Raw genomic sequence first — 12,556 nt, 5'->3', positions numbered from 1 at the left:
CGTACTCACAGTGAATAAATAAAAGAATAATTTCATTTTCTTCCTTTCTTCCCTACCTAACCTTTCAACACACACACACACACGCACACACACACGGTTTGCTATATAAACAACACACTTATTTAATTTTTCTTAAGTCACCCATAAAAATCAGGTAAATACTAGCGTTTTCTTTCCGTTTTCTATGATAATGTATGTAATATCAAATACATAGTGGATTTTCTGTATTTTTTGTATGTTTTCTTAGTCACCCATAAAAACCAGGCAAATATTAACGTTTTCTTTCCGTTTTCTATGATAATGTATGTAATATCAAATACATAGTGATTTTCTATGAAATTTTTTGTAATATTTTCTTAGTCACCCATAAAAACCAGGCAAATACTAGCGTTTTCTTTCCGTTTTCTATGATAATGTATGTAATATCAAATACATAGTGGTTTTCTATGTATTTTTTTTAAATATTTTCTTAGTCACCCATAAAAACCAGGCAAATATTAACGTTTTCTTTCCGTTTTCTATGATAATCTACGCAATATCACATACATAATGATCTTCTATGTAAAAGAAAAAAAGAAAAACGAAAATTAACATTGTCTTCCGTTTTCTTCATCAATCTATTTAATCCCCGACCATAAAAATATTTCTAGCACAATTTGTAAGCTTTTCCTTAGCACCACATAAAAAAAAAAAAAAAAGCAGCAAAAAACGAACATTTTCTTTCATTTTCTTCGCTGAGCTGTTTAAATTTCGAAATAAAAAAATAAAAACAAAAACTTTTACAACAGATTTTCTCTTAATAAGCACCAGTTTGCTGAAAAAAATATAAATAAATAAATAAATAAACAAAAATTTAAATGAACTGTACAGGAGGCGCTCAGTGGTTGACAAACAGAACACACCTTATCAAAATAGCCTAAAAAAAATACCCATTATTAAATTTGTAAACCTTTGAACACCGATATCTTAACAAAATTTTGAAATAATACGACTTTAAACCTTAGAGATTTGATATTATGAATTTAAACCTTGTGAACGCTGTGATTGGCGGTAGATTAACTAATAAGATGAATTTAAACCTTGTAAACACTGTGATTGGGGACAGATTAACTAATAAGATGAATTTAAACCTTGTAAACGCTGTGATTGGGGACAGATTAACTAATAAGATGAATTTAAACCTTGTAAACGCTGTGATTGGGGACAGATTAACTAATAAGATGAATTTAAACCTTGTAAACGCTGTGATTGGGGACTAGATTAACTAATAAGATGAATTTAAACCTTGTAAACACTGTGATTGGGGACAGATTAACTAATAAGATGAATTTAAACCTTGTAAACGCTGTGATTGGCGGTAGATTAACTAATAAGATGAATTTAAACCTTGTAAACGCTGTGATTGGGGATAAATTAACTAATAAGATGAATTTAAACCTTGTAAACGCTATAATTAGAGGGTAGATAAAATAATAATATGAATTTATAAACAAAAAAAACAATTATACACAAAAAGAGAAGATTATAAATTGCAACTCTGAAAAAATGCCCAAAAAATACCCACAATTCAATATTCAGTAAACACCTCACAAATTTTCAAGCAATACAAGTTTAAACTCCGCATATTGACAAAAAAGGGAGGGTTATCAAGCTTATAGTGCTGTGAGAGACAAGATTAACCACAAAACATGCTGGGTTAAACTTTTTTTTTTTAATGAAGAAATGCCAACTTTGCGGGTGTGTGTGTGTGGAGGGGGGTGGGGAGGGGTGCTGTGCCCTTCTTGCACCGAACTCTTTCTACGTTGGCATTTGGGGGGTAAAGGGGGAGGGGGGAGAGGGATTAGGTGTTGTGCCCTTCTTGCACCGAACTCTTCCTACGTTGGCATGGTGGGGGGAAGGCATTGGGTATTGTGCCCTTCTTGCACCGAACTCTTACTAATTGGCATTGGGGAAGGGAAGGGGGAGGGAGGGAAAGGGATTGGGTATTGTGCCCTTCTTGCACCGAACTCTTCCTACGTTGGCATTGGGGGGTAAAGGGGGAGGGGGGAAAGGGATTAGGTGTTGTGCCCTTCTTGCACCGAACTCTTCCTACGTTGGCATTGTGGGGGGTAAAGGGGGAGGGGGGGAAAGGGATTGGGTATTGTGCCCTTCTTGCACCGAACTCTTCCTATGTTGGAATTGTTGGCGGAAACGGGGGGGGGAGGGGAGGGATTATGTGTTGTGCCCTTCTTGCACCGAACTCTTCCTACGTGGCAGTGTGGGGCTCGTCTTTTCTGAGTTGATATTTGTTGTTTAAGTACATAAGTTTAAGTATTTATATAAGTATGTGTGTTTTTTTTATTTATTTATTTTTTATTTGTTTATTTTTTGTTTATAAGTGTTTTGGATATATTGTGTTCGTTCGTTCGTTCGTTCGTTTGTTTGTTTGTTTGTTTATTTTGTTCCTATTTCTAAGTGTTCGAATATTTCTTTTTATTTATTTATTCATTCATCTTATTTATCTATTTATTCATCTTTATTTATTTATTTATCCATTAATTCATCTATTTCATTCATCTTATTTATCTATTTATTGGTTCACCTCTACCAACACAGCCCTAACATGTCTGTATATACGCTCACCATGAGTTATATACAATTAAGTGTATTCCAAGTGTATTTCAAGTGTATTTTAAGTTTATTTTAAGAGTATTTCAAGTATAATGTTAAGTTTTCGCTAAACATCACAAATATTTTTCTTTTTTTTTTCGTATTTTTTTTTCTATTCTCCCCGCGACTCCCCCCCCCACAAAAAAATATCAATAAAAATAAATGAATAAATAAATAAATAAGTAAAATAAAAAAAACTGCATAATTGTGTATATTTTGATAGTGAAGTGTTTATTAATGAGAATAATCCTTTTTTTTTCTTTCTTTTCTTCTTTCTTGTCTATTCACCCCCCCCCCCCCCCCCCGCCGTCCCCCCCCACCCTCAAATATACTGCAATATTCATACAAACTAGGATATTCTGTGTATATTTAAGTGTATTTTGATAACGAGTCGTATTAATCACAAGAAAAAATAAATAACAATTCTATTTCCCCGTTTTCTTTTGTGTTTCTTTTAGTTCAGTTCTCCATGAAATACTGCAATATTCATACAAATTTGAATATTCTGTATATTTTCATAACGAGGCGTATTAATCACATGAAAAATATAACAATTCTATTCCTCCGTTTTCTTTTGTGTTTTTAGTTCAGTTCCCCATAAAATACTGCAATATTCATACAAATATTATTCACACCAAATTTGTATTGCTTGTTGTTGTTGTTGTTGTTGTTGTTTAACCCACTCCCCCCCCAGAATAACAATAATAATAATAATAATAATAATAATAATAATAATAATAATAATGAATAAATACAATAAAATACTGCAATAATACGAATATTCTACAATGTTGACCTTGAATCAGAGTTTGCTGCAATAGTAGTAGTAATAGTAGTAGTAGTAGTGTAGATAAACGATTTTGGTTTCCCTAAATATTAAACCTACTCTCTCTCTCTCTCTCTCTCTCTCTCTCTCTCTCTCTCTCTCTCTCTCTCTCTCTCTCAAAATTGTTAAGTTTATAAATAATATCTTTTTTTTATAGTAAAATATGAGTTAAGATAATTGCGACACACACACATACACACACACACACACACAAAAGTATAAAAATATCAGCTTAACACACGCAAAACACCCAAAAATCTCAGTAACACACACACACACACACACTAACCAAGTATGTATGTATGTATGTATGTATGTATGTATTGCCCTCCAAAAAAACACGAAAAATTACTTAAAATCTCAAATATTCACACACACACACACACACACACACACACACACACACACACACACTAACAGCTACCTCCTGTATTTAAGTGTGTATGTATGTATATATTAAGAAAACTCTTGTATTACTGTTATTTAAGGTTATATAGCAATTTCACAGCCAATATATTGTCAAGTCCCCCTAAAAACACACCACGGCGATAAGTAACCAAAGAAAACGGGGTAAATTAATGGGGGAATGAAGAAAATTGGGTTGATAAAATTAATTCGAGGCTCCTAATTAATCGTTGCATGCTGAATTAGATAAAATGATGCAATAAGAATACAGGTAATTAATTAAAGGAGAGGAACTGAGGTGAAAGGAAATGAAGGGTAGGAGAAGAAAATGTACGGTAATATAACTAAATAAAATAAAATAAATGAATATGCTTCTCGTATATATATCCTCCCCCCCCAACAACAACCTCTCGAATAGTAAAAAAATAAATAAATGAAACGAAAAAATATGAAATAAATAAGAATAAATAATAAAAGAATTGCCAGTAACTAATTACATAACTAATATCAACGCATTATTATTATTATTATTATTTATTTCATCTCTCTCTCTCTCTCTCTCTCTCTCTCTCTCTCAAGTTAATACACTGGCCAATAGAATAATAATAATGAATCTAACAAGAATAAAATAAACGAGACAAATTTTCAATAATATATAAAAATGAAGAAAACAGATAAATAATAATAATAATAATAATAATAATAATAATATTAATAAAAATAATAATCACAAGCCTTTCAATTCTTAATATAAAAAGCACCATTTTCTTTCTTTTTTTAAACTATAACTAATGTAAATATATATATCTTACCAATATTCACAACTAGAATAATAATAACTACTACTACTACTACTACTACTAATACTACTCTCTCTCTCTCTCTCTCTCTCTCTCTCTCTCTCTCTCTGTAAACCTCACTTTTTAGATGCAACTGGATTTAAATGTTGCCGTATCCTTCTGGCGGCGGAGGCAGGGGCACCGTTGGGTTGAATAGGGTTGTCTGGGAATTTAATTAAAAGTTTCTGTCCACAAAATTCTCTTCCTTGTAACGCCTCCATGGCTCTCCCAGCGGCAGTCTTGGTAGTGAAGTTGACGAAGGCACAGTATTTATCCTTCAGCACTCTTACGCTGGTCACCTCCCCGTGTCTGTGTGGGTGGGGGGGTCAGGGAGAAGGGTTAATGTCGTTAAGCTGACGGGTAAATGGCTAGGTGTTTCGTATGAGGCATGACTTGTTTGTTTGTTTGTTTGTTTGTTTGTCTGTGTTTGGCGTAAGCTGTTTCAATTATGTCAACTGGAATCGTGAAAAACACCCTTGAAAACCCCAATAACTTCCACTGCAGCCTGTTAAACTATTAGAACCATGAAAAACACCCTTGAAAACCCCAATAACTTCCACTGCAGCCTGTTAAACTATTAGAACCATGAAAAACACCCTTGAAAACCCCAATAACTTCCACTGCAGCCTGTTAAACTATTAGAACCATGAAAAACACCCTTGAAAACTCCAATAACTTCCACTGCAGCCTATTAAACTATTAGAACCATGAAAAACACCCTTGAAAACCCCAACAACTTCCACTGCAGCCTGTTAAACTATTAGAACCATGAAAAACACCCTTGAAAACCCCAACAACTTCCACTGCAGCCTGTTAAACTATTAGAACCATGAAAAACACCCTTGAAAACCCTAACAACTTCCACTGCAGCCTGTTAAACTATTAGAACCATGAAAAACACCCTTGAAAACCCCAACAACTTCCACTGCAGCCTGTTAAACTATTAGAACCATGAAAAACACCCTTGAAAACCCCAATAACTTCCACTGCAGCCTGTTAAACTATTAGAACCATGAAAAACACCCTTGAAAACCCCAACAACTTCCACTGCAGCCTGTTAAACTATTAGAACCATGAAAAACACCCTTGAAAACCCCAATAACTTCCACTGCAGCCTGTTAAACTATTAGAACCATGAAAAACACCCTTAACACACACACACACACACACACACACACACACACACACACACACACACACACACGCGCACACTTACTTTGCAAAGAGCTGTGACAAACTTTTCTCGGTAACTTCAGGGACAACGTTGCCAACCCAGAGAGATGTCAGGCCTTCAGGGTTCTGTGGGCTAAGATGAGGCTAGGTTAGGCGAGGTTTAGCTACGTCAGGTCAGGTTATAAATACATATTAAACTATTAATTTATTTATTTTACTAACACACACACACACAAACACACATACGTACACACACGCATGCTACCATCACAAACAATACTTATACATATTTAACTAAAACTAATACATCACAAAACACTACACACACACACACACACACACACATACATACTACTACTACCAACACAAGAAATATTTAACTCGAGTCATAAGTGCCAGGAGGAGGCAGTAGACACCTGCCGAAACGATAATTACTCCCAGTGAGGTGTGCAGCACTGTTCAGGGGGTGCTGTGAACTTATCATTAAACCCAGCTGTGACCTCACTGAACATTTCCCTTTGTGTCTCACAACACAAGGGGGCAGTCACAGCCTGTCCTCTAAAGACGACTCTCTTCCTCCACACAAAACTACAAGCACCTAATAACACACACACCCTTCACTCTAACATTTTAAAATCATCATGGTGACTCCTACACCAGCCTTGGAGTCCCCATCTGGGGAGGGGACCATAAATGTCCCCAGGTCGGACTGCCTTTCTGTTGACGACCCTAAGTGTCTTGACACCCCCCTCAACTTTTTCTTCATTAACTTCTGCAACATTAGCGGTCTAAGATCTAATTTTCAATCTGTAGAACACCACCTCTCCTCTTCTAAACCTCATCTTCCCTTCTTCTACACTGAACATCCTCGGTCTGTCCTTTACTTATAATCTGAACTGGAAACTTCACATCTCATCTCTAGCTAAAACAGCTTCTATGAAGTTAGGTGTTCTGAGACGTCTCCGCCAGTTTTTCTCACCCCCCCAGCTGCTAACTCTGTACAAGGGCCTTATCCGTCCATGTATGGAGTATGCTTCACATGTCTGAGAGGGTTCCACTCATACTGCTCTTCTAGACAGGGTGGAATCAAAAGCTTTTCGTCTCATCAACTCCTCTCCTCTAACTGACTGTCTTCAGCCTCTCTCTCACCGCCACAGTGTTGCATATCTAGCTGTCTTCTACCGCTATTTTCATGCTAACTGCTCTTCTGATCTTGCTAACTGCATGCCTCCCCTCCTCCCATGGCCTCGCTGCACAAGATATTATTATTTAACAGCCTAATATTACCAGCCCGTGTTCTTCAATAGTAGTAGTAGTAGTAGTAGTAGTAGTAGTAGTAGTAGTACAACAATGACTAATTAACAGATGGGTAAGGGATAATATGAAGAGACTTACCTGTGTCCTTTTAAGCTATAAGGGGAGAGAAGCTTGTAATTCCCGTTTTCTGTTCTTTTTTTTGGTATTTTAAGGGGGTCTTTAATATTTAAGTATTTTTAGATTTATTTAATGAAAATCAGACTGAAAGAATTGGTAGTTTGAATATAAGGTCTCTCTCTCTCTCTCTCTCTCTCTCTCTCTCTCTCTCTCTCTCTCTCTGTCTCTCTGTGTCACCTATACACACACACACACGAACACACACAAAAATGAATTAAATAACTAAAATAAAATAAAGAAAAAAAGAAAACGAAGCTCTCTCAAAATAAATAAATAAATAAATAAATAAAAAAATAAAAATAAATAAATAAATAAATAAATAAATAAATAAATAAATAAATGAAATGAATGAAACTCTCTCTCCCTCTCTCTCTCTCTCTCTCTCTCTCTCTCTCTCTTACTTCATCTTGGCATCCTTAGTCCCTGCCCTGCTCATCTTCGCTCTCTTCACAAAATCGTCTTCGTCATCTGAATAAAACACATCTTCTATCGCTTCCCTAAATTCACCTGACAGAAGGGCGTCCAGGGCTGGCTGTGGGGGGGGGAGAGGGGCAGGACAGGGGGAGGGGGAGAGGTAGTTAGTTGGGGTTACAGTGGTTGGGGAGTGTGTGTGTGTGTGTGTGTGTGTGTGATGGGTGGGTAGGTGGGTGAAGGGAAGGGAGAGAGGAGGAGGAGGAGGAGGAGGAGGAGGAGGAGGAGGAGGAGGAGGAGGAGGAGGAGGAGGAGGAGGAGGAGGAGGAGGAGGAGGGAGAGAAAATAGATTAAGATATGCATTTTTTTGTTTATTTAATTATTATAAACACACACACACACACACACACACACACACACACACACACACACACACACACACACACACACACACACACACACACACAAACTAACCCATTCAAACATTTCATCATTTCTTTCAACACACAGGAAAACAGACCAGCCACTCTCTCTCTCTCTCTCTCTCTCTCTCTCTCTCTCTCTCTCTCTCTCTCTCTCTCTCTCTCTCTCTCTCTGCCCCTTACCCCCACCCCCTCTCACCTGCACAGTAGAATATTTGGCAACAGCACTGATAGCTTGTCCTTGAGTAAAACCCATTTCGATAATTCTACTAATCATTATTTGTTTAATTTCTTCGTAAGCTTCCTTGCAAGTTTCGTCCAGCCTCAGCACCTCCTTGAAGGCCGCCTCTGCATCTACGAACCTCTGTGGGGGAGCGGGAGGCAGTGAGAGGGTGTTGGGGCTAGATTAGGTTAAGTTATGTGGGGTTTTCAAGGGTGTTTTTCATGGTTCTGATAGTTTAACAGGCTGCAGTGGACGTTGTTGGGGTTCTCAAGGGTGTTTTTCATGGTTCTAATAGTTTAACAGGCTGCAGTGGACGTTGTTGGGGTTCTCAAGGGTGTTTTTCATGGTTCTAATAGTTTAACAGGCTGCAGTGGAAGTTGTTGGGGTTTTCAAGGGTGTTTTTCATGGTTCTGATAGTTTAACAGGCTGCAGTGGAAGTTGTTGGGGTTCTCAAGGGTGTTTTTCATGGTTCTAATAGTTTAACAGGCTGCAGTGGACATTGTTGGGGTTCTCAAGGGTGTTTTTCATGGTTCCAGTGACAGTTTAACAATTTAACAGCCTGCAGTGGAAGTAACAATGAGAAGTAATGAGTGAGGAGGTGAACAACAACATAAATGACAAAAAAAACACTGAGATACTGAAAAAAAAGGGCATGACAGTGACAGGCTGGCTCGCTACTTACGCCCAGGTCTCGGAGTGCTGTTCCCCTGCGGTAGTGTCCCTTGGCCCACTGCGGTGCTAAAGTGATGGCCCTCTCTGCGTCCTGTAGGGCCCTGGAGAGAGAGAGAGAGAGAGAGAGAGAGAGAGAGAGAGAGAGAGAGAGAGAGAGAGAGAGAGAGAGAGAGAGAGAGAGAGAGAGAGAGAGAGAGAGAGAGAGAGAGAGAGAGAGAGAGAGAGAGAGATTAATTACTGTATCTATCTATCTATACATCAAGCCAGACTCGACACACACACACACGCACGCACACACGCACACACGCACACACCTTTCGTGGTACCCCAGCTGGTTGAAACAGAAAGACCGGTTGCCGAGGAATCGATGGTCGGTCTGGTCGAGAGCGATGGCGTCCGAGAACAGTTTAATCGCCGCCACGTACTGCCCCACATTGGCTGCCTCGTTGCCTCGTTTCGCTAATTGGCAGGCCGAGGGTAGTGGTGTGGCCTCTGCTGGGGGGGAACGGTAGTTTAGGTTAGGTTAAGTTAGGTTAGCTGGTGGTGGTGATGATAATAATAATGATGGTCTCTCTCTCTCTCTCTCTCTCTCTCTCTCTCTCTCTCTCTCTCTCTCTCTCTCTCTCTCTCTCTCTCTCTCACTTACCTCCCTGATCCATCCTCTCCTCTCTGCTCTGGGGGCGGGGTGGGGCAGGGTGCGATTGAGTACGAGGGGCACGCTCCCCCAGCCTGCCCCCCACCCCCCCACCCCCCCACTTAGCTGCAGCATTAGCCACGAAAGCAGAGTTGGGGTCGATTCCCTGTCCCTCCTCTCCCTCGCCCTCCTCCTCCTCCTCCTCTTCTTCCTCGGAGGGTGACTCGTCTTCTCTGTTGGGGCGGAGGAGGAGGAGGAGGAGGAAGAGGAGGAGGAGGAGAAAGAGGAGGAGGAAAAGATTAATAACAATAATAATAATGATGATAGTAATAATGATAATAATTTTTCTTTCATCTCTCTCTCTCTCTTTCTCTCTCACCTCTTTTCGCCTCCTTTATTCAATATTTGCGTCTCTATTTTCTCCAGTTTCTTCTTCTCCTTCCTCTTCTTCCTCTTCGCTCTCCGCTTCTCCACTTTCCTTCGCTCCCTCTCCTCCTCCGTCAAATCCACCACACTCTGGGAAAGTTGGCAGCGCGAGTCTCCATTCCGACACAGCACTGGGGGAGAGAGAGAGAGTGAGAGTGAGAGTGAGAGAGAGAGAGCTGGCATTTTGTATTCTTGGTGGTGGTAGTAGTAGTAGTAGTAGTAGTAGTAGTAGTAGTAGTAGTCTTACCTCGCCAATCTTTATCCGAGCCGGCTTCATCAGAATCATAATCTTCATAAACACTTTTCGAATGCCCTGAAACAACAACAACAACAACAATTACAACAACAACAACAACAACACCTATAACACACACAAACACACAAACACACACAACTATTGAAAAAAAAACACAATATAACCATTTTTTTTCATATTTTTTCACTCCTCCTCCTCTTCTTCTTCTTCCTCTTTCATTAAAACTATTGTTAACCTTTGTGTCGTGTCTTGTTCCTATTGCTGCACTTAGGAATGGGTGGAAGGAGTTGCCGATAAGCTGCAATCACCATTTCCAACCTCTGTAATAGTAGTAGTAGTAGTGGTAGTAGTAGTAGTAGTAAGACGAATAATAATAGTAATAATAATATGATGAATGTAGAGAAAATAAAGAAAATAAATAAAAAAAAAGGAAAACATTAATAACTATCATCATCATCATCATCATTAGTAGTAGTTGTAGTAGTAGTGGTAGTAGTAGTAGTAGTAGTAGTAGTAGCAATAATAGTCTTACCTTTTTGTCCTCCTGTAATCGACTAGCTGAGAGTTTAATTGAAAGACTCTTGTATCGTTTGGTGATAGCCTCCTTGTCCACCCCTGAGAGAGAGAGAGAGAGAGAGAGAGAGAGAGAGAGAGAGAGAGAGAGAGAGAGAGAGAGAGAGAGAGAGAGAGAGAGAGAGAGAGAGATTATTTTCATTATTTCTTCATTGACATTAACATTTATATATCAGAGAGAGAGAGAGAGAGAGAGAGAGAGAGAGAGAGAGAGAGAGAGAGAGAGAGAGAGAGAGAGAGAGAGAGAGAGAGAGAGAGACTAACCTAACCTAACCCGACACCAGCTTCAATTTACCTATAAGATTTATTTAAAGACATTTACGAAAGAACGAAGGAAGACCACACGAAAATACGACACTAGAAGGAACTTGGGTTTTATTATAGTTTAAGCCATTACACACTACGTGGTAATAACCTACCTCATTTTGTTGGTAATTGTCTAGAGTCCTTACCGGGCCTTATTACTGGTCTATTCACTTCAATTCTTTTACACATACCTTCACATGCACCTAAAACATCATTTTAAAGTGGGGGACAAATGCCCCCTTCCCTCTAGTCGGTTAGGTTAGGTTAGGTTAGGTTAGGTTAGGTTAAGTTAGGTTAGGTTAGGTTAGGTTAGGTTTTAGGTGCATGTGAAGGTATGTGTAAAAGAATTGAAGTGAATAGACCAGTAATAAGGCCCGGTAAGGACTCTAGACAATTACCCTAACCTAACCTAACCTAACCTAACCTAACCTAACCGACTAGAGGGAAGGGGGCATTTGTCCCCCACTTTAAAATGATGTTTTAGGTGCATGTGAAGGTATGTGTAAAAGAATTGAAGTGAATAGACCAGTAATAAGGCCCGGTAAGGACTCTAGACAATTACTTCTCAATATTCACATAATTTCTAATGATTACACTACTTGTCGGAAATTAATAATAAAGCCGTAGGCCGTGGGTACAGATTGGGGACATTGGCTTAAACTATAAATTTACCGGAACTTTACACAATTATCAGGGAAAACAAACACAAACACGTGCAAATAAACGAATAAAAACTCTGAAAATTAATGAAATCTCGAGTAAACAAACCCGCTAGTTCTGTACTATACAAACAATAACACATGTACTTTCCTCACAACTGCTGCCTTATTTATACACTCATCACTCACCCAGCGGAAGATTTAACACTCTGAACGCCTCCTTGTCTGATATTCGCACCGTCTCGCCTAAATTCCCTGCCATTATTACTTTAAATTCAACATAATACGTTCGTCTCCGCCTCTTCTCCCTGTCTCCGACCCGTTAGCAATAAGTGACGTGGTCTTCCGCCGTTTCCAAGGAGCTATAAACAAAAGAGCATCGATGTTTTTTGTGTTGTAGGATTCAAGTGTTTATATATTAAGTTTGTCTGTATTTGTATTCAGGGTTTGATCTTTTTCAATATAACACTCACATTAACCAATAATGGGTAAAAAATATACAGTAATACCAATAATGGCCTAAAATGTTCATATTTACTTGTTTTTGTTGGGTATTAGCGTCTACCAATACGATCTGGCTCCCTACACTATAAGGATCTGGTCCTCTATACTGTCATAGTCTTTTTTCCTATAGTCTCTTCATGTATT

General features: G+C 38.7%; 1 protein-coding gene across 3 annotated transcripts in view; it reads right to left on the bottom strand.

Moving 5' to 3' along the window:
- LOC135096524 (uncharacterized) overlaps window positions 1-12,251 on the bottom strand; it is a 13,126-nt gene extending 875 nt beyond the window's left edge. Inside the window, exons 1-13 of one of the 3 annotated variants that reach the window (XM_063998057.1) lie at window positions 12,098-12,251; window positions 10,903-10,985; window positions 10,606-10,690; window positions 10,362-10,427; window positions 10,068-10,245; window positions 9,701-9,921; window positions 9,369-9,549; window positions 9,065-9,155; window positions 8,359-8,523; window positions 7,728-7,858; window positions 7,288-7,302; window positions 5,936-6,025; window positions 4,801-5,028 (exon numbers count right to left, since the gene is read on the bottom strand). In XM_063998057.1, coding sequence (XP_063854127.1) covers window positions 4,801-5,028; window positions 5,936-6,025; window positions 7,288-7,302; window positions 7,728-7,858; window positions 8,359-8,523; window positions 9,065-9,155; window positions 9,369-9,549; window positions 9,701-9,921; window positions 10,068-10,245; window positions 10,362-10,427; window positions 10,606-10,690; window positions 10,903-10,985; window positions 12,098-12,170 — 1,607 coding nt within the window. In that variant the 5' untranslated portion in view covers window positions 12,171-12,251. The remainder of the gene's footprint in view (window positions 1-4,800; window positions 5,029-5,935; window positions 6,026-7,287; window positions 7,303-7,727; window positions 7,859-8,358; window positions 8,524-9,064; window positions 9,156-9,368; window positions 9,550-9,700; window positions 9,922-10,067; window positions 10,246-10,361; window positions 10,428-10,605; window positions 10,691-10,902; window positions 10,986-12,097) is intronic. The other 2 variants (XM_063998058.1, XM_063998059.1) reach the window with 2 other exon arrangements.
- Window positions 12,252-12,556: the final 305 nt, after the last annotated feature.

The sequence above is a fragment of the Scylla paramamosain genome, unplaced genomic scaffold (assembly GCF_035594125.1).
Source record: "Scylla paramamosain isolate STU-SP2022 unplaced genomic scaffold, ASM3559412v1 Contig4, whole genome shotgun sequence".
NCBI classification, from domain to species: Eukaryota; Metazoa; Arthropoda; class Malacostraca; order Decapoda; family Portunidae; genus Scylla; species Scylla paramamosain.
The sequence above is the reverse complement of the archived record's forward strand: the minus strand, read 5'-3'. Positions and strand labels throughout refer to the sequence as shown.